Genomic DNA, 26,473 nt, shown 5'->3' with positions numbered 1-26,473 from the left:
ATCTGGAGAGGGCGGGAGACTATAAACGGCAGACTGCAGGCAACCAACCCATCAGAGGGCGTCAGCATCGGCCGGTGACGGGTAGTGGAGCGGCGGACCCGGGAGGCGCCTGTGTGAGTGACACGCTGCTGCTAGAATCCCGCTGACCCTCCTGCCCTCCCTTCAGCCTGCGGGGCTGCTCCGAGCAGTCTCGGGTGCGGCCCGCCGGCGTGCAGTCCAGCAGCCTCGGGGAGTCGCCGGGGGCGCGGGAAGGCTGCAGCGCCTCCGGGTGGGGCGGGAGGGGGTGCGCGCCGCGTGGCGGCGGGGAAGGGGTTGCGGCGGAGAGCGGAGTAGCCTGCAAGTGCAAGCAGGGTAGAGCCGCGCTGCAGAGAGGGGCTGCCCTACCTTTCTCTTCCTCTTGGTGCCCTCCTCCTCTCGGCCCCCGACCGGCGAATGGATTCTGTTAGGGCCCTGAGGGCGAGATGAGGGGTGCCCCACTGTCGCTGTGCGCTCCGCCATTCTTCTTCCGGCTCCTCAGGCCACCCGGATCCCTTGTCCTCAGTAGCTTGCCCTTAAAAGATGCAGGCCCTCGTGGGACAGCCCTAGCCTGAGGGCTCGGGAGCGAGGCGTGAGCCACGCTGCCGCAGCGCAGAGCCGCTGTGCGGGGAGCACGTGGCCGCTCTAGGAAGAGTTCCCAGGGAATGGCTGTCGCGATGCGTGGGTGACCTTGAGCTCGTAGCCTTTGGATTCCTCGGGGCCCTCCCGGGCCCTGGTCTCATCGCTGTCCTCGACTAGATTACTGTGTCCTGGGCATTTAGGCGGGGGTTTCTATAAGCTGTATATTTGAACTCTAGTACAACCTGATCTTTCAGCGCTGCCCGTTGGCCTTGTGTGTGGGTTCTCAGTTTTCCCAAGGCAGAAGCTGACTGAAAACCGCAGGTGTTGATATTAAGAATATTCGGATTGCTAGGCCCTCCTCACTAACAGATGGGAGACTGTAGGAATAAGACTTATACTTTGTGAAAGCTATGGTCTAGAGACTAAATAAAAGCTATTTGGATTGGAATCGGCTTTTGCCTTCAGGAAATTAGGGATATGGTATAAAAAGGCTGTGCCGTATGGTATAAATGGGCTTAGAGACCCATTGTGTCACTGTTTCGGGTGGACAGCTTTCTAAGCTCGTAGTGGGGAGAGTGGGTAAGTTGTGACTTGACTCGTGTTAACGTCCTCCCTCTGCCTACTGCTTGTGGCGACTTTGGGTATACCAAGGAAATTGATTGCTGCTGCTTTTTTCGGAGAAGATTGAAGTAGGAAATAGTTGCCCTGTTACAAATATTTGGATACCTTTATTCTAGGTTTCGATAGGACTTTGGAATACTAGATGCTGATTCTGTGGTCTCTGAGCTAGGGAGTTTGACCTTACTGACAAAGACATTTAAGGTGATTTCCAGAAGTGGTTTTCTACCTTTTTTTTTTTTTTTTTTTTGGTGGTATCTTATTTCCCCGACCGGGGATCGAACCCACATCCCCTGCAGTGGAAGCTCGGAGTCTTTACCACTGGACTGCCAGGGAGGTCCCTGATTTTCTGCTTTGAAAATTAAGGTTAGGCTATCTAAAGTATACTTGTTTGCCCTGCTGTTCCCCCCCCCTCAATTTTGGATTATAATAAACTCAATATGCTTCACAAGAAAATCCAGAATTTAAAAAATTTTGTCATTGATATGAAATATTTTCCAAAAGTCTATATATAGCATAGCATCCTTTAACTTTTCTTTGATGGAATGTTCTGACAAGAACATTGTAGTGGTGGCTGTGAACCTAGCCTGTGCTGAAGATTGTTGGATAGCAAACAACTCAGCTAACTCTGCCCTAAGGGGTGACATTTATTTGCCTCTGATAATGTAGTTATCTGTAATGGAGAAGGCTCCCAGCTAAACTTGAATCAGACAACAACTGAAAGCTCCTAAAAATGATTCTCTGAGGCCGTTTGGAACTCTTCTGTGGGTGTGCCTTCTGTCTGCTCTCGCAGAAGAGCACTACACAAATAGACCGCAGGGACTTCAGGTGGTCCTGACCTTCAAGTTGAGCAATCTTTTTTTCAGAAAGCTAAATAGGAATGAAGATTTTGCTTGTTTTTTTTTTTGATTTCCTCCACTGCCTTTTCATTTTAGGCCCGGAAAGTTAACTCTGGAAGCTAGTAAAGACCTTGACCAACCGTTTCTTTACAGTTTTTCTACTTTTTAAAGTGTCCCTACTACCCAAGCTTTACCCAGTGATTTCAGGATAAACCAAAATAGTAGCAAGGATGGGAAGATCCCACGTCCAAGGTTTTCATCATATTCTCTTTCATATAATTTCCAAATGATATGAAAAGTGAACTTCATATACATTAAGCATGGCCCCGTACGTTAACAAATAAAATATCTTTAGTCTTTGTTGATTATGATATAATTGCATATCAAGTATTATAGGATAGGGATATCAGTCAGAGAAGGCTTCATAGAGATGGCCCTTGAGCAGATCCTGGAAGAAATGAGTAGGACTTTAAGAATAGAGGAAGAATGTTAGTGGGTACAGGCAGGGGCTGGATTCTGTTTCATTTTGGAGAAGATAGAGGGCGGCGAAGTAATTAGGTAGTGTAGGTCTCCAGAACAGAGCCTCAAAAGCAGGCAGAGGAACTTCATTTTATGTGATCTCCAAGGACTTGAAACTGTGGCTTGTTTTCTAAATTGAAATGGGCTTGTCAATAATAACAAATAAGTGTCTTATTTTTATTTCAGGTAAAGTGGAGTAGCAGCTTTGGGTATGTTTTATATATAGGTGAAAGTATATTTTGGTACCTGATCCCCACAGCCCTTTAGCTGTACATATTTTGTACAGAACTATTGTTTTAAGACATCCCGAAGTAGCTTAAGACCATAAGATAATTACTGTATTTTAAAAAAAATTAAATAGAAATGCCACATTTCAAGAAAGTAGGAATAAGATGATTTGAATTTGAAAGAAGTTTGGGGCTGTAGTCTAGCGAGTACCTTTGCTTGCCTCCTCTCTTCCATCCCATGGCTCAATTAAAAAACATTTCAGATCTTCCTTCCATTTCATGTTCAAAACATGTGGGGCTCTGGTTTTGCTTACCTTAATTTTCATTATTGTGAGAAACTGAATAGTTTTCCCAGTTATCACTGAGAACACCAAAGATATACAAGATGCTAATATGAATAAAAATCAAGGTGATGTTTGGTTTGTCTCTTGTAATAGATTGTTAGCACTGGTGGTGACATCTTGAAAGAAGCCAAATAATGGTTGTTTGCCTTTTATACATAGTCTTTTAAGAGAACTACTTGTTTATAGACTGGTATATAACTGGTATGAAAAGTTTCTCTCCCATGCTTTTAGAACATGTAAATTAGAGTTATTTCAGTTAGAAGAAAATTCATTAAGGGTTCTTTGAAATAGCTTTACTATGTGTGAGATTATTTTGAAAGAATAACTCAATTTTGTTATGTGTAAAAACTTCAGGAATAACTTTTCTGGATATCATAGAATTAATTGTGTTCTTCACAGATGTGGGGTTAAATGATGGAGTTAAAATGGAAATTACCTAGGTCACACTTTTTTTCCTCTGACTTGATTTCTTTTATGTTATAGTCTTAATGTTGTGTCTGGGGATTGAAAATAGAAATAGTGTATCTGTTTTCTCAGTAAAAAATATACTTTTAATTATACAAAATCATGGCATGTGCTATTAATGTTTTTTCAGACTTGCAATCCTCAATCTCATTGTTTATTTAAATCTTTTATGTAGATCATTTATTTAAATATGTTGTCACTTTAGTCTTTAAAACTAGAAGCCTTGAGGAATGGCTGGGTCAGATGAATATTAAACTGGTAAGCTGTTTTTTCCTAGAAAAGGGTGATTAAAGTTGGTTCAGGGTGGGGCCTTCTAGTTCTGGCTCTAGTGATTGGGTCTGTACGGTTCTGGTGCAGTGATAGTGATAAGCTTTTTGTACCACATGGGGCAAGAGATTGTGCTTCTAAGAATATGACCTATTGCTTATTGGCTCCGGTATTTAAAGCTTGGGGATTAAAAATTGTTTTTTTGTTAATAGGTTTTGATAGACTTTTCTAATGCCAGTTTTTATAATTTCTTTGTTTTACAATCTGCATGTATATCATAGGTTGCTTTGTGCAATGTGGGTGTTAAATGTGCTATGAGTGTACTTGTAGTGGAGGAAAAGCTTTAAAATAGTATGAAATAAATGTCCATTTTATACATCTCAACATACTATCACTTTCAAGCATCTAGATGGACTCAAACCAAATTAATTAAAAAATCTAGATTTCAGTTAATACCTACGCTTTAACTTAAGACTCTCTCTTGGTTACAGAGGTGTAGTTTGCTTTGAAAAAAGTTGAAATTAATTTCTTAAATGTCTGGAGATGAGAACGCACTTTCTATAAAACCAGTTTTATAGAAACCCATTGGACTTCATTTTTAGATTATCAGTTTTCAGCCTCGAGCAAGTCACTTAACGTCTCAAATAACTGGCCTTTTCATCTGTAAAATAGCATACTCTGTTTTTCTTTTACCTATTCTTTTTGCATCGAAGATCTATCAAATCATTTGTTAGGAACTGTTCATTTAATCAGAAAGATCAGGTTCTCTCTCCTTTTCTATTGGCGGTGATTTGTTACGGATTTGTGTAGCATAACCAGTCTTGACTTAATTTTACTTTTGTTAGGTTTTTTCTTTTTTCCCAGGTGCTAGTCTATTTTCTTTTTTATTTGTCCCTTTTCTTTGACTACTAAATTCAATTACTTAAATCTACTTACCATGGATAACATTCTAACTAGTTTTCCTCACATTTTTTTCTTTTTTAAATAAATTTTTTGGCTGCATTGGGTCTTTGTTGCTGCGCACGGGCTTTCTCCAGTTGCAGCAAATGGGGGCTGCTCTTCGTTGCGGTGCGTGGGCTTCTCATTGCGGTGCTTCTCTTGTTGAGGAGCACGGGCTCTAGGCGCACGGGCATCGGTAGTTGTGGCACACGGGCTCAGTAGTTGTGGCGCATGGGCTTAGTTGCTCCGCGGCATGTGGGATCATCCCGGACCAGGGCTCGAACCCATGTCCCTTGTCCTGGCAGGCGGATTCTTAACCACTGCACCACAAGGGAAGTCCCAGTTTTCCTCACTTTTTTTTTTTTTTTTTTGCGGTACGCGGGCCTCTTACTGTTGTGGCCTCTCCCGTTGCGGAGCACAGGCTCCGGACGCGCAGGCTCAGCGGACGTGGCTCACGGGCCCAGCCGCTCCGCGGCATGTGGGATCTTCCCGGACCGGGGCACGAACCCGTGTCCCCTGCATCGGCAGGCAGACTCTCAACCACTGTGCCACCAGGGAAGCCCCCTCCTCACATTTTTAATTAAAAAAAATTTCAAACCTACAGGAAAAGCTGAAATAATATTACGATGTATATCCATTACCTGGATTCACTGATCGTTAACCACATTTCCTTTATTTCTTACATGCTTTTTAAACTGAACTCTTTGGAATTAAGTGACAGACATCACAATATTCCATCCTTAAATTCTTTGGCATTAATCTCCTAAGAACAAGGGCGTTCTCCTCCAAAAAACGCAATACCATTATCACACTCCTAAATCTAATATTGATACAATCCTGTTATCTAGGATACAGTCTATATTCAAATTTCTTGTTTCTTCCAATAATGTCCTTCAAGCTGCCCCCCCCCCGCCCCAATTTAGGATCTAATCAAGGATCACACTAAATTTAGTTGTCATGTAAACTAAATATTTTGGTTAAAGACCGTTTCTAGAAAGGTGATAATATATTTAAAAGGATATTTGATATACAATAATCTAGTGTGGTAATGAAAAGTCCTCACCAGTCTGATACAGTGGTATGTATCTCATTATATTAATTCTCTATTTTACTACTAGGCTCTTCTGTGTGGCAGCTCGCAATGATGGATCAAGCAAGATCAGCATTCTCTAACTTGGTAAGATTTTCGGTAAGAAAGATTTCTCTGTCACCAGTTTGCAAGAATACGAAGTATACAAGGATGGCTTTCACCCAGTAAGCAGGAGATAATACCCAAAGCTGTCATCAGGTATTCATTTATATTCGAAGTGGTGGTCTTGAGGCGTAACTGATCTCACAAAGGAAGGGTATATTCAGTCTTGAGTAGAGCTAATTATGGAAAATCTTGTAAGAAGTTTCAGGGCAGAGAGACAATCAAGTAGATAAGATGAAGTAAAGAAAGCACTGGTCAAATTGTATACCAGTAGACATGCATAACAGAAACCCTGAATGAAAAGTCTGAATGAGATGAAGGCCAGTGTGTGATCCAGCCCTCATCTGCCGTTGACAGAACTGGGCACAGAGGAGAATGCTGATTTGAAGGGGGAACTTCTTTTTCTTTGAGAATGTATAGCAAGTCATAGTAATGGCCCAATAATATGTAGAACACCTCACCAAACTTTAACTGTCCCTATTCCCTTTCTTCTCTCATAATGCTTTCTCTCTGTCCTTTTTTCTTTTTTAAATCTCAGTTTGGTGGAGAACCATTGTCATATACCCGGTTTAGTCTGGCTCGGCAAGTAGATGGCGATAACAGTCATGTGGAGATGAAACTAGCTGTAGATGAAGAAGAAAATGTTGACAATAACATGAGGGGTAACCACACCAATGTCACAAAACCAAAAAGGTTAAATGGATATATCTGCTATGGGACTATTGCTGTAATCGTCTTTTTCTTGATTGGTAAGAATGGCCATTCAAAACTTAAATGTTCCTTGTCACCAACTCTAGGAATTCTGTCCATCCAGCTCAGCAAACATTTATTTCGTACCTTTTTATGTGCCATTGTGCAAGGCACTAGGAATACAATGATGGCTAAGACTCTGTACCTGCCTTTGAGGTTAACCTGGTGGGAGAAGAGAGACACATGAATCATTTCAGTGTAATGTGCAAATGTTATACTAGAAATATGCACAGGATATTTGTAGCATAGACCCTGGACCTGAGGATTCAAGGAAGGCTTCGGGGGAAGAAAAGGTACCTTTGCTTTGAAAAGGTAACTGTTTAAAGTAAAATTATTATACAATAGATTGGTTTAAAATAGACAAAATGGAGATGCATTACTTACTTTCAAATGGCTTACAATTTGATTAAAACCAGTATTTTCAAGGGTTAGCTGAAAATATTAACAATTCTTATAGGAATAGATTATAAATGAAATTCTATGAGTTCAGCTCTGAAACTTTTTATCCTTAGGATTTATGATTGGCTACTTGGGCTATTGTAAACGTGTAGAACCAAAAGCCGATTGTGAGAGACCGGCAGGAAGAGAGCCTTCGTGCACAGAGGAGACAGAACCTTTCGAAACAGAAGAGCAGCTCCCCGAAACACGTCGCATATTTTGGGCAGACCTCAAATCAATGTTGTCCAAGAGACTGGATACCATAGACTTCACCGGTGCCATCAAGTAAGCTTGAGCTGCTTTACAAGTTCAACCTCAGTGCCTACACAAATATTGATTATTAGGTGCAGTGGAACAAAACAAAGGTGATAGCCTGGAGGAAACGCTTTATACAATAGGCGAGACTTCCCATGTTCAGTTAGAGCGTAAAGAGTCAGTAAAGAACTCAAACTATGTTGTTAGGAAAAAATGTTAGAATTTCTGTGGGAACTCTCCTTTTTTTTTAAGAAAATTCACAGGCTCTTGATCTTTTTGTCGTCTGGTTCTTTGTAGCCTGTTGCTTGCTGTCAGACTTTCTTCTGCTCCGATTTTCCGTCTCAACCCCTTGTAAGTCATGCTGAGCCCTGCTACTATCCATAAGGGCATCGGTAGCCTTTTTCATCCTCTAGTTCAGAACTAACTTGACTGCCCAGCTTGATATGTCTCTAGTATTTCTTGATTTCTTCTGGTTCTCACTCAATCTATACCCTAAGAAGTGTCCTTAAGGCTCCTGTCCTTAGATTTTTAAGGTCTTCTTTGGACACATATCTAACTCCGTATAAAGAACAAATCAACTTTTACCTTTTGTTAGCCCCCTATAATTTCAATGGTACAGTAATTCTTTTTGTCTTAAATTAGAAATCTTGGCATTTTTTACTTCATCTGGTGAATACTTCTGTGGATACTGTATATTAGGCATTATGGATAAAGTGAGGATAAGGTCTATCAAAAAAAAGATCATATAACTAATATGATGTGGATACTTACAAAGAGTCATGGGAAAGAAAGCGGAACGAAGAGGAGTTTTGCTTCCGGGGTATTCAGAATGCTTCAAAAGAGTGAAAGTTGAAGCTGTAAATCTTGAGTTCACCACTAGCAATACTATCTTTCATTTTGCTTACAGCAGATCTTCTGGAAGCTACTCATTTCCCCTAAAATTACCCTAAGCAGATACATCAGATAAAGAGGTTTTAACAAGTTTGAAGTCACAAATTCCCTAAAATATAGGCACACAGTTTTTTTCTTCTAAGCTTGTCTCTTATCTGGTTAATCCAGGATTTTGGGTCACAGTTAATTTATTTTTTTGACTTACGCTTTTAAAACGATTTGCTTGATACTTGAGTTCAATGTTTATTTTAGGTTAAACTTTAGTTCATTTAACAGTGACGTTTTTTCCTCCAGGATGCTGAATGGAAATTCTTATGTCCCTCGTGAGGCTGGATCTCAAAAAGATGAAAGCCTTGCTTTTTACATTGAAAATCAGTTCCGTGAACTTAAACTCAGCAAAGCCTGGCATGATGAACATTTTGTTAAGATTCAGGTCAAAGGCAGGTATGTTGAAAGATGGTAACCTTATTTTATAAGAAGTAGCTATTCTCAGGTGTGCTAATTATAGCGAAGACCTTCAAAATAAATAATGCAAGTCAAACGCTAAATGTATTAAATCCATTTAATTTGTTTCTCAGGAATGCCTTAGCTTCATTTTAACTTAATCTTTTTTTAGCAATGCTCACAACTCGGTGACCATAGTGAGTGAGAGCGGCAGCAGCAGTACGGTGTACCTGGTGGAGAATCCCGAGGGTTATGTGGCGTATAGTAAGGCTACGACAGTTACTGTGAGTAAGGCAAAACCGTGCGTGAGACATTTTTCCCTGTTGAATAGCTCAAAAACTCATTGTCTTTACTGTCCTTAGTATAAATTTACTTACAAAATGTAACTGACCTTGGGATATTTTTTGTTCTCAACCCTCCTAAGCCACAGTTAAAATAAAATCCCAAGTCCTCATCTTGGTTAGCAAGGCCCTCAGTAATTCTCCTGCTCCCCTCTTTGCTCACTCTGCTGTGGCCACTCTAACCTCCCTGCTGTTCCTCAAACCCTCAAACTCAAGCATGCTCCCACCTCACGGCCTTTATAGAAATCGCCTTTCCCTTTGCCTGACCCACTCTTCCCTTAAATATTAGCATGGCTTCTTCCCTCACTCTGTGCACGTCTCTTCCCAGCATTACCTCCCTAGGGAAGTCTTCCTTGATTATCTGATCAAAAATGTCCTTCCTCTAATCACTTCTCCTTATCCTGCTTTATTTTTCTTCCTGGTACTTATAGCACCTGACTTTATTTACTTGTTTCCACACTAGAATGTAAACTACATGAAGGGCTAGGGGTTGGTTTCATGTTCTGCTATGTCCCAGAGTCTTGGACAGTGCCTGACACATGGTAGTATTTACTAAATGAATTCATGTATCAGGTACCCCCTTATGTGGGGACAGATATAAATAACCGTCTCAGCTGGAGTCTAATCTTAGTTTGGTTCTTTAATGCTTGATCTTTTAAAATTTAGGCAAATATGGCCAAACTACTATAGAAATTAAAAAACAGCTAGATAGATCTATCTAGGTTTTTTAGGTTAAAAACCACATATTTATATGCTGGGGTCTATCTAAAAACTGCCTTCTGAGCCAAATGAAGTTTTAGGGTTGTTCTCTGCCTTCCTGCTTTACCTGTGCTGTATTACTTTCCCACAAGCCAGTGGTTTGGAGGCGGGTAGATTGTTCTGTTAAAGAACGTGGAGAGTTTTGGTTCACCTGTGAGCTTTCTATATTTAGATATTTGGTTGTTAATGTCAGTTTATAGCTGTATGTCTGAACTAGGAGCATTATGATAACAGCTTATAAAAACATCTAAAAGTTGATCTATGCAAGTCATTTTATTATAAAACAATTTTCAGACAGATTTATTATCAGAACTTTTAGTTACTTCTTATGTCCTCAATTGTCTGGAGTTCAAGTGTGGGAACATTATGTAATTGGTACTGCCTTGGCTAGCCTACCATATTTATATTGATAGATGTCTCTTTGCTTAAGGATATCTTATTATCCTTTCTCTTCCCCCCAGATATCTGAAGCAATGTAAATTAATTGATGTAAATAATCAATGTTAATTAAAGGCATCATAAGATAATAAATGGCATGAATATAGGAGACCAGAAATCTTTTTTTTTTTAATTTTTTTTTTAACATCTTTATTGGGGTATAATTGCTTTACAATGGTGTGTTAGTTTCTGCTTTATAACAAAGTGAATCAGTCATACATAAACATATGTTCCCATATGTCTTCCCTCTTGCGTCTCCCTCCCTCTCACCCTCCCTAGAGACCAGAAATCTTGACTTCACTCCTGTTAACCCTGACCAGTTTCGACTTTAGAACTCTCATATATTCTTTCCTGGCCTCGGCCTTCTTTTTTTTCTCTCTTGGTTTTCTCTCTTGGGTTTGACCTGTAAAATATTTGGTGGCAGACTCTGTCGCTATTCTAATACCATAATGCTCATTGAATCTAATGTCTTTATTCTAGGGTAAACTGGTCCATGCTAATTTTGGCACTAAAAAAGACTTTGAGGATTTAAATATGCCTGTGAATGGATCTTTAGTGATTGTTAGAGCAGGGAAAATTACTTTTGCTGAAAAGGTGAGTATGAGTTATTAAATACATTGGTATCATAACATTCTTCAGCTAAATGGTATTGTTAATTTTCTTACATTCTGAAAACCATCTGTCTTACACTCTCATACCTGATAATATAATTTATTAAAGTACTCTACAAATCAAATAAGTTCCAGTTATCTAAAGTTATAGGATACTTCCAAAACTGGCATATCCACTTGGAGTATTTTGCAGTAGTTGTCTTTCAATAAAAATGCAATAATCAGAAATGCTTAAGTGAAAGAAGTTTAAATTGTGTCTATGTAACTGAGTTATATATAAAATATATTATATATATAAGATTCAGTTATAACTATGTTTTCTAAAAAGGAAAATTAAAAGTCACCTACACAGGGCTTAGAATGGAAAGACAGTGGCTGTTTTGGATGGGTTTTTATTATTTCTCTTATCTTCTGAACACTCCTTAAGAGTTAGTTAAACTTTGTTGTGCAGCCACATTGAATTGTTTCTTTTTTACTTTTTAAATTGAGTTTAATCCACATACCATAAAATTCACTCTTTAAAGTGTATAGTTCAGTTTTTAGTATATTCACAGGTTGTGCAACAATCACCATGATCTAATTCCAGAATATTTTTATCGTCCCCTAAAAAAACCCCATACCAGCAGCAGTCACTCCCCATTCCCCGCTCCTAGTCCCTGGCAATCACTAATCTACTCTCTGTTTCTATGGATTTGCCTCTTCTGGACATTTTATATGAAGGGACTCATACAATATTTTGCGTCTTTTGACTGGCTTCTTTTCACTTAGCATAATAATGTTTTCAAGGTTCATCCATGTTGTAGCATTAATCAGTACTTCATTTCTTTTTTTTGCTGAATAGAATTCTACTGTGCGGATATACCACATTTTGCTTGGCTACTTGTCAATTGATGGACATTCGGGCTGTGTCCACTTTCTGGCTTTATTAATAATGTTACAATAAACATTCATTTACGTGTTTCTATGTGAATAGATATTTCTAATTCTCTTGTGTATCTACCTAGGAGTGGGATTGCTGGGTCATATGGTAACTCTGTTTAGCTTTTTGAGTATATAATATTTTTGAAATGACAACATTTTAGAAATGGAGGAGAGGTTAGGTTAGTGGTTGCCAGGAGTTGAGGGTGGAAAGGAAGTGGGTGTGGATATCAAATGGCAATGGGAAGGATCTTTGTGGTATTAAAACTAATTGTTCAATATTTTGATTGTTTAGAACTTAATACACACAAACACATAAATGAGTACAAGTAAAACTGGGGAAATCTGAATAATATTAGTGGATTGTATTGTATCAATGTTAATATTCAGGCTCTTACATTATAGTTTTGCAAAGAAACTGGGCAAAGTTTACAATGGATCTCTATTACTTCTTAAAACTGCAAATGAATCTACAATTATCTCATTAAAAATTTCAGTTAAATTTTTTAAAAAAGAGTTAAATTTTAAGGCAAGTATTTTTTTCTAAACATATAAGCTATTTGAAACATTGGGAGTACTGGTGTAGTCTGCTGTAACCCTTTGTCTTTCAGTATAAGTTCAGTATGTATTCTTCTAATTTTGGTTGATTAGATCTTCATTTTCTGAGCTTTACCTGTTTTTCTTTAGGCTGCAAATGCTGAAAGTTTAAATGCAATCGGCGTCTTGATATACATGGACCAGACTAAATTTCCCATTGTTAATGCAGATCTTCCAGTTTTTGGACATGTGAGTTTTTATTTCTTGAGTAAATGAGTTACTGGGTTCTCCAAATTGTTGCTGGATTCCATCTACATTAATAGAAAGAGAACTGTGCCATCCTTAAATACTCTTTTTCCCTTGGAGAGTTTTAGCAGTAAGTGAGAAGATGAATTACATGACTTTGAGACCTAATTATTACTTATTGCTAAAAGTACTTTATCAGTCGTATCTTGAATTGAGAATTTGACATATGCCATATAAGAGTCACATATTATAGAACCACTCAGACTTTCAAACTTCAAGGTGCTAAACCAAACTCAGGTTATAGCCCCATACTGAATTTGAATCTTATAGGGATTTCTTGAATAAATGCCTGAGCTAATTATTCTTTTGTTTTACTAGGCTCATCTGGGAACAGGTGACCCTTACACACCTGGATTCCCTTCTTTCAATCACACTCAGTTTCCACCATCTCAGTCATCAGGATTGCCTAACATCCCTGTCCAAACAATTTCCAGAGCTGGTGCAGAAAAGCTATTTCAGTAAGTTCTCATTTGAAAACTGTAATGCAGGGTCAGGTTTTATGATTAGGGAGAAATAATAATAATTTGTTGATTTGATAAAATCTTAAAACAATTGGCTATAATTTTCCACATTTTGGACATTTTGAGGATGGTTAGCTGTTAACTTGGTGTAGATAAAAATGAAATTTTTCCTCCATAAAGTGATCTTAATAATAGACATTGGATTTATAAACTCAAGGAGTCCTTGTTCAATCCACCCAGTGAATTTCTTGTGTAATATTCCTGGCATAGCTTCTGCTTAAGTACTTCCTGTGGTAAAGCATTTTGTTACCTATGGCAACCCGTCCAATTATTGGAGATCTATAAGAATTTGTATTGAGCTGAAATCGTATTCCCTGGAACACTCATTAGTTCTGGATTTTCTTTTGAAGCAACAGAATGATTCAAGTTTCTTTGTCTATAGATTGAATATCCTCAGTTCTCATGACAGTTTCCAGATGCTTTATAGTCATGATTAGTCCTTCTGGATATCTCCCTAGTGTATTAGTACCCTCTTTAGAAATAGAACTCAGTCTGATTAGAGTACATGTCATTAATTTTTATCTTGATCTGGATATATTCCCCACCTGGTATTGGCATGGGATGTCAGTCTAGTTTCAAAACTCATGTGAGCATTTATTTGCTATGTGACATAGAACAAGTCACTCTTAACCCCATTGATCATGTTTCTTTGACTTAATCGGATAGCTATAAAGTATATTCTACTTAGCAGGGTTACTGGTATCAAATGAAGAGCCATCTACATATAAGGACTTTCAAATATCCTATATGGCTATTAATAATGCTGTTTAAGAGGTTTTTGTAATGGATGATTCTTTTTGACTAAAATCAAACTGAGAATCAGTTAATTCTTCCTACCATCTACAAGTCTTTCCTAACCTATGAAGCCAGCCCCTTATCTTCTTGTGTAGTGGGGAGTAATGATGTTTTGACATATTTATGTAAGTAAGCCGTTTTAGAGTAGTCAGTGTTTGAATAACACAGGAGGAATCAGGTAGGGGAAGATATCTAACCTAACTACCAGCAGCATGAGAGTATTCTTTCTTAACTGAAATAAGAATGTATACTACCCTTGTTAGTGGAGAGTTAGGAAACAGGAGAATGTATTAATGGACTTTTATGTATAAGAACTTCCTTCCGAGTCCATCTTGGAATCTATTTCAAATGTAAATTGTAGCTATGTCTCTGGCAGAAAGGCACACATCAGATGGGATAGGTAATACTTTTAGAAAACATTGGTTAAATTAGGAAGTAACTCATGATTTTCAAATGACCGCCTACAGATCAGAGTAAAAACACAAATGTTTGGCCACTAGTGAATAATTTTGTATGTTCTGTTTATATGTCCTCTTAACCTAGAACTTTACTGGACAGTAGGAAGGACTGACTTTGTAAACTGGGGGGAGGTTAACAATAACTCAGAACTCTGATCTCTGTTTTCTACTTCTAGACATATGGAAGGAGACTGTCCTCCTATTTGGGGATTAGACTCTTCATGTAAGCTGGTATCCTCACAGAACAAGAATGTGAAGCTCACTGTGAACAATGTGCTGAAAGAGATAAGAATTTTTAACATCTTTGGAGTTATTAAGGGCTTTGAAGAACCAGGTAAAGATCCTTGGGGGGTTTTCGTTTGTTTTGTTTTCCTTACTCTTAAGGATGTGGCCAGAGGGAGGGAGTGCAGGAAGGCTGACTTGGCTTGGTTTCCTGAAATGCTAAATCTTATCTGTCCTAAAGGAACTGTTCAGGTGTCAGTTTTAGTGGGAGGTAATAAGGCCCTAGGAAATTAACTTGTCAAAAACTGACCATTATGACTAGAAAATCTCTTGTAAGTTATTAAATAGACCAGAGGTAAGCAAATTTCTTCTTAAGGGGGCAAATAATAAACATGTTGCAGGCCATACAGTCTCCACTGCAACTCTTCAACTCTGCCATTGTAGCATAAAAATAGCCATGGACAATATGGGCATGCAGGCTGTAGTCTGCCAATGTATCTGAATGCCATCAAATAATAATATTTGGTAAGGAAAGCCCTTGGACTTCAGTGCTTATTAGACAACTAGCACAAATAAGTAGTCAGTGAGTAACCTTATTGGTAATGTAGAAAAAAGAGTAGCAGTATGAATAAGGGAAAAGAGATCAGTATTGTCATGTGAATTTTTTAATCCCTAGAGTCCTAAGTCAGATCTGAAGGAAGGCTCTCTTACCCTTAATACGTATACTACATTGTTACCCTTCCACTAATGTGCTTACTCTAGACTTCAATATTAGAAAACAATTTAAAAGCTGATTGTATAATTTATCTTTTTTTTTTTTTTTTTTTTAATTAAGATCGCTATGTTATAGTAGGGGCCCAGAGGGATGCCTGGGGTCCTGGAGCTGCAAAGTCCAGTGTAGGAACAAGTCTCCTATTGAAACTTGCCCAGATACTTTCCGATATGGTCTTAAAAGGTAGAGTACAAATTTTTGAGAACTTGAACATCTATGTACTGTATTCCTTAATGTTATAATATGCTTTGCTCACTTTTGCCTATACTCTTATGGTTCACTTGTGTTAGACCCTGAATTCTTAAGTACAAAGCAGGTTGCCTTTTGTTGTATCTGCCTTTGACTTTGAAACAGCTTTCTGTGCAGTGCCTTCATTGTACTGGGAATCACGAGTTTCTTTGAGATGCTGGAAAGCATTATATTGGGCCCTAAATTCTTAGTTTGACATATCCAGAATGATACGGCAAAATCTAACATGGTCCCTAAGGAATCTATTTGAAAGCAAGCAGTGTCATACCTTTGCACTAATGTTCTATAGTTTTGTTATAAAATGATAATATATAACTTAAATATTTATAAATACAACATAGAATATGTATTTATATATTTGATTTATAAATATATAATATTATATAGTATATAATTTGTTTATGTAAGAAAGGCTTCCTTTCAAGCCTTTCTCCCATAGTACTTGCCACTCTTTTGTACCCACCCACATGCAGACCCCCACCACATTCATGAATCTTTGCGTCATAGGGTAAGTTGCAGTGCTTAACTTGAATACAAAAGTACATTAATGCAGAAAAGTATATACCCAGGAGAGGGGGAGGGATGGAGGGTAGTGGCACATAAAACCCCCAAAAGAGCTGTCATTAATGTAATTTTTCTGAAAACTCACTCTTTTCCTAAACTTGAATTTGTGAGTTTTAATTTTATTTCAAACAGTTGTTTTTAAAGTAATCTAGTGTTTTAAGTGACTTACCTCTAGGCAAATTGTTTTCAAAGAAGATACTTTGGCTGTGATTTCAAATATCTCTTGGTCTGGAAGTTATAAGGGACTCAAAGAATGGAGGGTAAAAGAGTGAGGTCTAGGAAGCTGGTCCCTACTATGTACTTAAGATCTTATTTTCAAATGATCTCCTATCCTGTTCTTTGCTATATTACTTTAAAATTTTATTTCTATTTCTTTTTTTGGTTCTTTCACCTGGGGCCTCAAAAGGAAAAGAAATATTTCTGAATCTGCAGGCTTGAATTAGAAGTTTCTGATTTCATCTTAAGTCAGTTACCTACCTATAACCTTTACCAAGACAAAACTAACTTTCTGTTGTCTTTTAGGTCAGTTTAAACCCAGCAGGAGCATTGTCTTTGCCAGCTGGAGTGGTGGAGACTTTGGAGCTATTGGTGCCACTGAATGGCTAGAGGTATTATCTATATATCATCCATACCCAGAATGGGCACTCGAACTTGTATTGGCTTAAGCCGTCCTCCAGAAACCATGCTCTTTTAAATGTGATTATATCACTTTTACCTTTGTATATTTAGTTTCAATAGAATCCAAACCTAAACAGAAATCCCTAATAATAGCTACTGTCTGTGATAATTAAGTTAATACATATTAGTACATTTGTATTTTTCCTTCTCTTCTAGGGATACCTTGCCTCCTTGCATTTAAAGGCTTTCACTTACATTAACCTGGATAAAGCTGTTCTTGGCAAGTATCCTTTCATTAGCTGTTTATAAATTTATAAACTACTTACAGAATAGTAGAAGAAAGCTTTCTAAAGCAGCACTTGTTATTTTTTACAATTTACATTGGATATAACCAGATCAAAAGATTAACTTAGTTTCCTTTTTTTTTTTTTTTTTTTGCGGTACGCGGGCCTCTCACTGTTGTGGCCTCTCCCGTTTTGGAGCACAGGCTCTGGACGCGCAGGCTCAGCGGCCATGGCTCACGGGCCCAGCCGCTCCGCGGCATGTGGGATCTTCCTGGACTGGGGCACGAACCCGTGTCCCCTGCATCAACAGGCGGACTCAACCACTGTGCCACCTGGGAAGCCCTAGCTTCCTTTTAAATAGTGGATTAAGTTATAGAATGGGTACAGACTGCCTTGTCTAGAGCAATGGTCTTAATGTGGTCCCAGATCAGCAGCATCAGGATCACCTGGGAGCTGTTAGAAATGCAAAATTTCAGGCCCTACTCCAGACCTTTTGAATCAGAATCTGGAGCATAGTGTCCAGCAAACTGTGTTCTAACAAGTGCTTTAGGTGATTCAGTTGCACTAAAGTTTGAGAACCACTAGTTCTCTACTTTGGACCAGAAGGAACTAAACCATATCAATAGAATGGTATTATTTCTAGAGACTAATTCACAACTTGCTAGATTGTGGCATCATGGATAGAAATACAAGGTAATCAAACTTCTGAAAGAGTTCGGTGTTATTTAACGTACAGATGTAGCTAGTGGATGAACTGGAGAGTAATGAAATGTCTACTTTGGGAATAAAAAGGCGTTACAATTAAACTAAAATTTATTAGGTTAGTCATTATTGCCATTTTACCTTTGCAGCAGAATGTACTGAATATAGCAAGCTTACTGTAGCTAATAGATGCCTACCCTAACGTGGGTGAACCAAAAAGATACCAGAAAAACAAGTCATTAACATTAAATATGCAAACTCAAGGAGTAAGAGCTTCAGTTGAGTGAAATTAGGGTTATCAGTCACGAAAGAGCTTGACCCAACCATTTTTTTTTATCTACTTCATTAAGAGGATAGTTGTTGTATATGCCACTGATCTAGGTTATTGTCTTCCTGTTTGCCAAGTAGTTTTATAGAAGTAGCACTGTGCAAATTGCTTGACTAAAGAAAGAGCAATGTTAAAATAATCTCTTTGCAGGTACCAGCAAGTTCAAAGTTTCTTCCAGCCCACTGTTGTATTCGCTTATTGAGAAGATGATGCAAGATGTGAGTGTATACCTACTTATGAAAGTGTAATATAAATTAGACAAAAAATTAAGTTGAAAAACACTGATATTTAAACTGTAGGTGCCCACAGAGGTTATCTATAGAGTCAGAATGTTAAGGAAGGTTTAAATGAACTTGAACCATACCTGAGACTTAAATAAGAAGGCCAGATGAGATAGTCATTGAATAAAAACAGACATGTGAATGAGTGAGGAACAAAGTTTCCCTGATGGGATTAGAGACAATATATTGGAGTGACTGAAGCTGGAGAGAAATAAGGGTCAGGGAACTTGACCTTGATCCCATGGGAAACTAGGGATTGCTATAGGGTCTCCAACAGGGCAGTAATGTGCTTGCAGGTTAGGCTGGCAGTAGTATAAAATGTGCTGGAAGGAAGAAACCAGAAAGAAGAGAGGCAGATCATAAAGACTAGAGAGGGCTTTTAAAACTGTGGGGAAGTCACCTTTAAAATGTTAAGAAGGAAAACTTTTTTTTTCCCACCATAACTAGAGGAACTAACAGCACGAGCCTAGTAGAAGTAACTTCAGAAATTTGGGATTGTTTTAACTGTCTTCAATTTTTTTCAAGAAGATATAATAAAAAATTTAATATTTTTAATAAATGTTTATAGAGAAAAATGTTAGTGACTAGCCTGAATGAATAAGTCCAGAAAGGTTCACTGTAATGATAAAATAATGCCTTATTTTACAGGTGAAACATCCAGTTACTGGGCTCTCTCTATATCGGGACAGCAACTGGATCAACAAAGTGTAAGTTGAGATAAGTGAATGAATAGCTAATAGAAAAGCAGAGTCACTCAGTAAGTAGCGCCTACTGTGTTAGTTAGAGGTTTAAACATAACCTTGCAGTGAGTTAAAATTTACTTGGGGGTAGGGTAGGGTTGCGTGTAGCACAGTCTTTTTCTTTAGATAACTTTCTAAAAACACATTCCTGCTTTTCTTGCAGCGAGAAACTTTCTTTTGATAATGCTGCTTTCCCTTTCCTTGCATATTCTGGAATCCCAGCAGTCTCTTTCTGTTTTTGTGAGGTAAGTCTGAAAAACGCTACGGCATTATATCGTCAGTTTTGAGGCCAAGTTTCCTAGAGTGCTTAGTATGTTTTGAGAAGTTAGATACGTGCAGTTATTGTAATGTCCCTTATTATCAGTCTTAAGACAGAATTTTAATCTCAGCTTAGTTAGCATTTGAGTTTATTTGCTAAACTTCTTCAGTTATGCATGATGAGCTTTTTTGTTTTTGTTTTTGTTTTGTGGTGCGGGCCTCTCACTGTTGTGGCCTCTCCCATTGCGGAGCACAGGCTCCGGACGCACAGGCTCAGCGGCCATGGCTCACGGGCCTAGCCTCTCCACGGCACGTGGGATCTTCCCGGACCTGGGCACGAACCCGTGTCCCCTGCATCGGCAGGCGGGCTCTCAACCACTGCGCCACCAGGGAAGCCCCATGATGAGTTTTAATAATAAGGCCGTGTATTGAACAGTGCAGTATAGAATATTTCCTTCAAACAAAGTTCTACAGGATAATACTGTTCTTGATGCCTGTTGAAATATGGTTGTAGATGTTCATCCTGAAATGTTAGTCTCTTAAGCAGGGATTATAGATAAAAGCAGAAAAACCAAACAGAGGTAAGATTTTTAAGAGACAGAACTTTGAACTGACCAAGTTGGAAAACAAAATTGACTTGGTACAAGAGCCAGTTAGAAGGCACTAAAAACCAGGCAGAGTAAAAAGCATGATGAAGGCTTCTGTGCTGAAGGCTAGAGTTGGAAAACCAGCTCCGTAGCAGGCTCTTCGGAGGTGTGAAGAGATCCCAGAGTTAGTCTAAGGGGTCAGGGTGGAAGCTGTTGACTTCAGCATCAAATTGATGATGCAGTAGAGGCCAGGTCCTTAATAGACTTCTTACCACTGGGTGTTTTAGCCTGGAACTAGGACGGAAAGGTGTGAAGTGAGGGAGTGATGAAAGATCTGGATTTGGAGATTAACATAGCTGGAATTCCCCTGACTTTCTGCTAGAGCAACAGTATGAATGGTATTGAAATATCTGGTCATTATGTACTTTAGGAAGAACTGAGTGTCAGGTCCTAGGGTTGAGAAAACTTATGGATGATTTCTGTTGACCTTCAGAAGTCATGTTTTTTTTAAAAAACTTCTTAATGATTCCTAGCAGTGCTGGTTCAGAGGTATAGGTAATACAGATATATACAGTCTGAAAGTAAAGAATTGAGGTCAAACCAAAGGTTTGGCAATGAGATTATCACCGGGGACAGTGGTAGGGAATAGAGTTGAAGAAATAGCTACTAGGGGCTTCCCTGGTGGCGCAGTGGTTGAGAGTCTGCCTGCCGGTGCAGGGGACACGGGTTCGTGCCCCAGTCCGGGAAGATCCCACATGCCGCGGAGCGGCTGGGCCCGTGACCCATGGCCGCTGAGCCTGCACGTCCGGAGCCTGTGCTCTGCAACGGGAGAGGCCACAACAGTGAGAGGCCTGCGTACCGCAAAAAAAAAAAAAAAAAAGAGCTACTAAAGTTGTCCAGTGAAAGTGGAGAGGAGTTCTTGTGAGCATCAAACGGTCTTGTTAGAAAGGTAACATGTATGAATGGATGAATGCTGCATGAAGAAGGAGGTAAATTTTTGTCTAAAAGTAACACTTTATATTGAAAGTACATTTCACGTGTGCTCTCCTCTTTCCTCATTAATATGGGCCAAACTTCCCAGAGAGAAGGGAATAAGGATATAGCCTCAAGGAATTTGGCTAGAAATCTGTTTAGGGTCTGTGATGTGATAGAACAGGGATTCTGTGGAACCTAGAAGAAACTAATCATTCCAGGAGTAGGCTAGGTTCAGAAGAACTAGCAAAAGCCGTATCTTCTTAAAGTAGTGGATATGAGACAAAGTTGGAGTAGGAATATATTAGAAGCAAAGGAAGAATTACAGTTCCTATTACTTTGATGGGGAAACTAGAACGTGAGGTTCCTAGTCTTACAACCCACCTGAGTACATTAACCTACCTTTGTCTTCCAGGACACAGATTACCCTTATTTGGGTACTCCCATGGATACCTATGAGGTACTGAATCAGAATGTTCCTCAGTTGAACAAAATGGCACGTGCAGCAGCAGAAGTAGCCGGTCTGCTTGTGATTAAACTTACCCATGATGTTGAATTGAACCTGAACTATGAGATGTATAATGACAAAATACTTTGGTTTGTGAGAGAAATGAACCAGTTCAGAGCAGACATAAAGGTGAGCAGTAACTAAAATCAGGTTCTTACTGCTGAAGTATCAAGCAGTTTGAAGAACAATGTTTAGCTGTTCCTGGGCAGCATGATTGGTAGCCAAAGTATGTTTTAAAGTGAACTGAAGTATAATTTTGCTTAGAATCCATAACTCATTTGAAAGGGAAGTTGGCAGGATGAAGGTTATAGATATAGGATAGACCACAGCAAGTCTTTCAGAATCTAAAATGGTGTTAAGCTTTCTCTCATTCATGTATTCCAAGCAACCCATAAAGAAGTTGGGCCTAGAGAATATAAAGATCTCAACTATGACTCTGAACCTATGAGTTTGGTCCACATGTGCCTTGCAGAGATGACATGGATGGAGAGAGAACATAGCCAGTGGTTCAAGTGTTATTTAGTGTTGATCCTTTGTGTCTAATATTCAAACATTTGATAAAACCAAATTAATTAATAAGTGGCTTTTATGGTACTAGAAGGCAATTTAACAGATCCCTTAAATGAAGTAAATCATTGATAACCGAATCCTAATTATTAGGATTGGCTTACTTGAAACTAATTGTAACTGATCAGAAACTGGGACTTACCAGATGGAAATAACTAGATTTTGAAGTTCACTGAACCAAAATGTTTGAAGTTTGCCACCAAAGGGAAATTGAACCGGAAAGAATATACTACACAGGATTATATACTTTTACTAAGTACATTATGTTACATTTCTTGATGAGGATGGTTTTCTTATGAGACTAAGAATGGATAACTGTACTATCTGCTGAGCTGAAATATGAGTGTGTTACGAGTTTATAAAGCTTGGAACCTCCTGTACAAGATGGTTAAGTCTAGCTTTTGCTGGCTTGAGCCTGTCTGTGAGTCTCACCCCCTTCTATCAGAATCATTTCAGTTAGTACACCTAAATTTAGAAAGGTATATAGAATAACATCCTTAGAAATATAACGTCTAATAAATAGTGAGTTTAATGTCTTTCTGCTTCAGGAGATGGGTCTGAATCTACAGTGGTTGTATTCTGCTCGTGGAGACTTCTTCCGTGCTACGTCTAGACTAACAACAGATTATAAGAATGCTGAGAGGACAAACAGATTTGTCATGAGGGAGATCAATGACCGTATCATGAAAGTACGTAAACCCTTAGAAAAGGAGGAATTCAAGTATGTGCATTTTTAATTGGTAAATCTTGTGTTTCTAACAAGTAGAGTAATAATTCCAGGAGCCTAAAATCCTTTGCTGCTTTAGAATTCAGCACAAATTTTAACTTTTACTTATTAGCAAGGTATAAAGCCAACATATCTAAACTGGAAATACAAAAGACATTTGACGTCATATTAACTTTTTTAGGCTTTAAAAACATTTTAAAGAAGGGATCATTAATGGTTTTTAGCTGTCATTTTCTCTGTATTTCTGTTTAATTTAGCCCTTAGCTGCTTTTAGCCTAGTCTGCTTGTAAGAAGCAGAAGACTGCATTACAGTGGAAACTTGTAAACCTTCCCTATATAGGCTCTGACCAAAAAAAAAAAAAAAAAATACCCAATGCAGTTAGAGTTTACAAAGGAATTGACAAGTTGCTTTACAATTTTAACATTAGAAGATTAGTAGCCTGTTCTCAACATTCTTAAGTTCAGGGAAATTTTAACATTTGAAGTGAGAGAATGACAGTTGTTTTACGCTATCAGGTCCTTCCCTCACAACAAAAGTCACAGCTCTGTGTAAGCTCCCTTGTATGTTTTGTTTTCGTAGGTGGAATATCACTTCCTGTCACCCTACGTATCTCCAAGAGAGTCTCCTTTCCGACATATCTTCTGGGGCTCTGGCTCTCACACTCTGTCAGCTTTACTAGAGCACTTAAAGCTGCGGCAGAAAAATAACGGTGCTTTTAATGAAACACTGTTGAAAAACCAGTTGGCTCTAGCAACTTGGACTATTCAGGGAGCTGCAAATGCCCTCTCTGGTGACATCTGGGACATTGACAATGAATTTTAAATGTGATACCTATAACTTATATAAGAACATCAGGGTAGTGTGGTTCCTAGACTTGTGTTGGTTGTGCTAAATTTTCAGTAGGGCTACAAAACCTAATATTGTTAAAATTCTACCCAATCTTGGTACTAATAGATGTCTTTAGGCAGCAGCTTTTAATACAGGGTAGGTACCTGCACTTCAAGTTAAAGTGACTAACCACTTAAAAAAATGTTCACGATAGAATATTTTCTCTGATTATCTCTAGGGTTTTAAGTGCTTTGTAATGGTAACTGCCTCTTTCCTGTTACAGTTATGAAAAAGTCAGAACCATTTATGTGAACTATTGCTCTAAATCCTAAGTACGTGAACTGGTATCTTTTGAATTGGAGGAGGAAAGTGATATCAGCTGAAGGTGGAAAGTGGTAGCTTAATGTGATTCTCCACCTTCACTGGATGCTATATAGGAGATCCCAGGCTGTAAGGCTTTACTCTCCACATGAGATCTCTGCCTTCTTTAAGGATTTAGCTCGTTTCCACATCTGAAAGTGAAACAGTTCACTTTCAGAAGAGATGGGACTTGTTTTCTTGCCAGTGAGGTCTGAAATAGAGGTCCTTCAGCTGCATAAAAGGAGGCTCAACTGTTTATCACAGGAGTAAGGCCTTAATGTGTTAACCTCAAGATTATGTATGAAAAGAGGAGACCAGAAGCCAAAGACCTAGTATATTTTCTCTTCCTCTGTCCCTTGTCCCATAAACCTTTGTTAGTTTTTTGTTTTCGTTTTTTCCGAGGTATTTTGAAAGAGAACCAAGTTTTAGGTGTTTAATTTCAAACTCAGTTCGTCAGACTTTAAAGAACACACTGCCAAATTTTGGCCAAAGTGTTAATTTTTTGGAAAAGCTTCCTGTCATTTTGGCACTGAGATATTTATTGTTTATTTATCAGTGACAGAGTTCACTATAAATGGTGTTTTTTTTATAGAAGATAATTATCGGAAGCAGTGCCTTCCATAATTATGACAGTTATACTGTCGTTTTTTTTTTAAATAATAGCAGCATCTGCTAATAAAACCCAACAGATACTGGAAGTTTTGCATTTGTGGTCGACACTTACGGGTGTTAGAAAACAACCGCAAGCCAAATAAAATTATAAAGCTAAGTCTTGGAGAAGAATTAAATTTAATTAGTGGTTGCTAATCAAGTTAAATTTCTATTTAGCTAATCAGATAAAAACAGCAGTTCCCCTGAATGCAGTGAATTGTGACCAAGTTATAAATTAATGTCACTTAAAAGCTGTGATCGTACTCATACATGCAAAATTTTACAGCTCAATTTATCCAAGGTGTAACTTTAATTCGAATTTTGCAAAATTTCCAGTACCTTTGTCACAAACCTAACTCACATTATCGGGAGCAGTGTCTTCCATAATGTATAAAGAACAAGGTAGTTTTTGCCTACCACAGTGTCTATATCGGAGACAGTGATCTCCATATGTTACACTAAGGGTGTACGTAATTATCGGGAACAGTGTTTCCCATAATTTTCTTCATGCAATGACGTCTTCAAAGCTTGAAGATCGTTAGTATCTAACATGTATTCCCAGCTCCCTATAATTCTCTTTTAGTTTTAGTTGCAGAAACATGGAGGTCATTAAGCATTTGGTGGATAACTTCAACCACTGTAAAATAAAATTACTTCCTTCAAGAGTCTTTGTTTTTAAACCTAACGTTGTGTTTTGTTATATTTGTGGTTTCCCCAGGTCTTCTGTTTAGCGGGATAGTGGCATACATTTATAATGTTTGCTGTTGTCAAATGAATTTAACTTTATCCCCTTATTTGCATGTTATCTCCTATAAACTTAGTTCATACAAGTTTGAATCCAGAATTGACCTTCTAGCTTAAAGCAGGGGAAACTTATATAGGAGTTTGGGGGGGAGGGAGGAGTGGAGGGTGTGGGGAGATGAAGCTTGCAGAAAGGTATTTGATCATGTCTCCCCAACCATTAGGATTTGGTGGTTATAAGTTAAACATAGATTTGAACAAATAAGTTTGAGGCTACATCAGTTAGGACTTTCTCTTCTACTCAGCCATCATTATAAACCTGATAATCAGCTGTTTGTTCTAAGGCAGTTCAATACTGTCGCCTAAGAAAAACTCCATAGGGTCTCTTCAGGTTCTTAAACTTAGTGTCCTTTATGTAAGTTAAAATAGATGTAGATTAATACGGTCTCACTGATTTGACCATTCACAGTCTATTTTAGTCTTTACGGTGTTTTATCTTGAACTGATATTTAGTGGTAAGTGAAAAGGTCATAGCTGGGATTCCTGGTTTGAGTATCATTCTTTATCGTATTTTAATGAAAGTTCAGTGGCTTCAAGGCATATTATGAACAATGGGCATATATTTTACAACAGTAAATCTCTTCAGAAAACTTTTCTGTAGTTAGGACTAAGTTATTTACAATCAAACAAGTCAGTAGTGGTAAGGGGCTTAATATTCCTGAATGAAATGTGTATCTGACTAGTGACAAACAACTGGTCTTCAGATTTTTTTTGTTTTAGATGTCATGTGCATATTGAAGGTAAAGCATATAATGAATGAGCTTTGTCATGATTCACTATTCTAGAACTTGCATGACCTTTATTGTGTTTCCTTTTGAATGTTCTTGAAATTTTAGTTGGCTAAACATGGTTTATTAGACTTGTCAACTTACTGCTCAGCTGTGTCTTCGTAAACAAGTGATATGCCCTTATAATTGTATACAATCTGGTACGTGCAACAATGTGGAGATTCCTTATCTGATTTAATAAAATGCTTGAACACTG

The 26,473-nt window shown here is 38.3% G+C and overlaps 1 protein-coding gene across 1 annotated transcript; it reads left to right on the top strand.

The window, feature by feature from the left end:
• On the top strand, positions 1–26,473 carry TFRC (transferrin receptor). Its single transcript, XM_082839179.1, has 19 exons — positions 1–113; positions 5,934–5,992; positions 6,546–6,756; positions 7,270–7,480; positions 8,636–8,785; positions 8,958–9,069; positions 10,804–10,917; positions 12,540–12,638; positions 13,014–13,153; positions 14,646–14,803; positions 15,527–15,646; positions 16,799–16,884; positions 17,111–17,174; positions 18,359–18,426; positions 19,138–19,196; positions 19,393–19,474; positions 21,462–21,683; positions 22,670–22,810; positions 23,429–26,473. Exons 2-19 carry the CDS (start codon positions 5,957–5,959, stop codon positions 23,669–23,671), a joined length of 2,316 nt encoding a protein of 771 aa, XP_082695305.1. The 5' UTR covers positions 1–113; positions 5,934–5,956; the 3' UTR covers positions 23,672–26,473.

Source organism: Leucopleurus acutus (genome assembly GCF_964270905.1).
Source record: "Leucopleurus acutus genome assembly, chromosome: 5".
NCBI classification, from domain to species: Eukaryota; Metazoa; Chordata; class Mammalia; order Artiodactyla; family Delphinidae; genus Leucopleurus; species Leucopleurus acutus.
This window is presented reverse-complemented; position numbering and strand designations above follow the sequence as displayed.

Bases quoted from the DNA above. Each gene is read 5' to 3' on its own strand.
- TFRC (XM_082839179.1), top strand. From the start codon at position 5,957: ATGATGGATCAAGCAAGATCAGCATTCTCTAACTTG. The intron at 8,786-8,957 runs GTATGTTGAAAG...ATCTTTTTTTAG, and splicing joins AAGATTCAGGTCAAAGGCAG to CAATGCTCACAACTCGGTGA. The intron at 21,684-22,669 runs GTGAGCAGTAAC...TTTCTGCTTCAG, and splicing joins AGTTCAGAGCAGACATAAAG to GAGATGGGTCTGAATCTACA.